This window comes from Propithecus coquereli, unplaced genomic scaffold (assembly GCF_000956105.1).
Source record: "Propithecus coquereli isolate 6110/MARCELLA unplaced genomic scaffold, Pcoq_1.0 Scaffold191, whole genome shotgun sequence".
Taxonomy (NCBI): Eukaryota; Metazoa; Chordata; class Mammalia; order Primates; family Indriidae; genus Propithecus; species Propithecus coquereli.
In genome coordinates, this window is record NW_012143968.1 from 40,929 (window position 1) to 43,717 (window position 2,789).

A 2,789-nucleotide genomic window follows, 5' to 3' on the forward strand; every position below is an offset into this window, starting at 1 on the left:
AAGTCTAGAACAAATCAGAATCTTTGCTAATTTACTATATTTGGCAAGAAATGATATCAGTCTACATGTTAAAAGTCAAATTCGTACAACTATTCACTGATTGCTCATATAAATTGAATTGACTACATTTTTAAGCATTGTAAAAAGACAAAAACTAAGATTATGTATAACAATGAGCCATTTTGCTCATAGTTTCTTGTCATTACACTTAGCATTTCAAATAACACATTTAGTAAAAATTTCTCCCTGCATCTGGCTAATTCTGCTTTAGAAAACCAGAAACTACACCCAAAGGAACCAGGTTTGTTTAATGCACAGAAAAACCTGCATTCTCCTCAGAGGAGAATGGGATTCCTTTTGAATTTCACACATCAATCAGTGACAGTAACATTTCATTAGCTGAAGGTAGTTAAAATTTTATACAGAAATTTTACGTTTTCATAATTTAATCACAAAGAAATATCGTATATTGGTTTTGATAAATTAAATTAAACTTTCCATAGGAAGAAAACAAGAGAAAATAATTTACTCCCTAGAGGAGAATCTGTAACTGTTAAGAGTAGCCACAGAAAAAAGACCATGAAAGTCCATAGGAACCTCATTACTGCACCATAGAACATTTTTATAATCAGTTTTTTTCTCTTAAACTAATAAATCCAGAGAAATGTGTGGTGGTTTTAAATAAGATATATAAATATTTATTGGAGGTATTTTTATTTAACCTCTATAAATCAGGAAAAAGAATCCTGATTGAACAAAAATATTCTATTTAGTATGAGAAAGTATTCTGTTAAATTTGTGTCTATTTAATTATCATTTATTAAGTTCATTTTGAAGAATAGTGTTTGATTGTTTCATGAATATGAAATTAATGTTTAGTTTTAAGTACAGACCAGCCTGATGGACACAAGCATTTTCCTAACTGCTCAGGTTCCCAACCTTTCCCAGGTAGTAAATGGTACTATGTTCCACACCATCATGAGCTAAAAGTATATGTCTCTATTTTAAAAGCCTGGCTTTCTCCTAGACGTCTGTCATTTTGTAACTTTAGCCAGGTTAATGAATTATTGGGGATGCCTGTGTTAGCTCCCTAGGTAAAACATGCATTCTAAGAGGAATCATTTGGACACAAGGCTTTAACTAAAATACCAATTGCTGTAGAACTCTCAAGGCAGATGGGTGGAAGGGATTTTTTAGTTATAACGGACTTCATAGTCCTTCTAAAAGTTAAACTGAAGAGAATATTATTTACACAATTTATAAATAATGAGCTGATCTAAACATAATCTACTAGTTGCAATAGTTAATTTCTCTACCAATAAACCATCCCTCTCTAATTTGCATTATGAGCAATTTTAGTCTTCAATCTCAAATGCTTCTAGAAGCTTGAAAAAAAAAATAAAAGCTCATTTTTTAAGATTTTTAAACATCTTCTCAATGTGCATGCTTTCATATGTCTAGCACAACTCTGAGGTTAAGCTCAACCTCACACCTACATATCTTATAAACAAGTTTTCATACCATATTATATCAATTTTAAATATGCAAATATTTTTATTTTATTAGATGCCTTGCCATATATTCAAGTTATTTTCCTTTTCACTTGCCTTAGCAATGAAGCTGATAAATAAAACCAACCAAAAATACATATTTTCCAAAAATAATTGCCATATACTTAAGTTGTATGTTAGTTGTGTTAGTAGCTATGTGGAGTGCTTATTCTCCTTTATTTTATTTTTTGGCATTTATTTTCCTTATCTTTAGATTCCGTTGATGGTGCTGTTGGGATTTTGGTTCATATATGGCTTTTTCCGGTTATAGTCCTCATCTCTATCCTAAGTCCTCGAAGGTGACCTTATCCTGGCAGAGGCTATAAAAGATTCACCAGGCACTGGCATGAAGAAAGAGTCTTTGTAAATGGACATTGAAAAAACAAACTACCAAAGATTCCTCCACTGACTACTGACTCAAAAATAAAATAATAAAAACAAATTTTTTTAAGCACTGGGGATAAAAAGACATCATGGAAGTATAACTTATTCCAAACTACACATAAAAGATAATCTTGACCTGAGTAGAGAAGAGACCTTCAGGTGCTTTTGTGGCTAAAAAGATTACAGCATCATCTGGTTGAACTCTGGAAAAGAAAAAAAAAAAGAAAAAAAAAAAGAGCTATAGAAATCCTTGTCAAAGCACAAAGTCACGGCTGGTTTTGTTTCAAATGAATAGTTTGCTTGTTACCATGGAAACCTAATGGCCTGCCAACAAAAACCTCACTGTAAACAGGGTACGTGAAGAGCTGGCATTTATTTTCCTTTCGAGAAGGTTTTACGTAGAGAATTAAATAAATGTAGGCCCTTTTACCTTTGGCTGTTACCCTTCCTTGAAAATAACCCGAACTCAATTATTTAAAGCATTCCTGTTCCTCCCCACCTTAACCCCATCCCACCTTTATTATTATTATTTTTTCTCCCATGGCTAAGCTAAATAACTGTATGCTGTCTCTTTTTGCATGCACTACTATCCAGGACGGTAAACCTGGGCTTACATATTACACAGGCTTATCGGAGTTTGCTCGCGGCCACTTGAACACCCAAACTGCGTCATCTGTTCCAATGAAGAAACCAAACCACCATCTTTTATAAATTGCCATGGAAACCAAGTGCCTTCAATGAAACAAGCCTGAATAATTTTCAACTCAGAAGCTTGCACTGCTAAGAGTGGTTTGTGTAAAACTATTTTATAAACAAACTACAGAGCCTAAATGTGCAAATTACAGGCAAGACAAC

At 33.1% G+C, this 2,789-nt stretch overlaps 1 protein-coding gene across 1 annotated transcript in view; it reads left to right on the plus strand.

Moving 5' to 3' along the window:
• MDGA2 (MAM domain containing glycosylphosphatidylinositol anchor 2) overlaps positions 1 to 1,853 on the plus strand; it is a 27,935-nt gene extending 26,082 nt beyond the window's left edge. Inside the window, exon 3 of the mRNA XM_012642957.1 lies at positions 1,765 to 1,853. Within this exon, the coding sequence (XP_012498411.1) occupies positions 1,765 to 1,853 (89 nt within the window). The remainder of the gene's footprint in view (positions 1 to 1,764) is intronic.
• Positions 1,854 to 2,789: the final 936 nt, after the last annotated feature.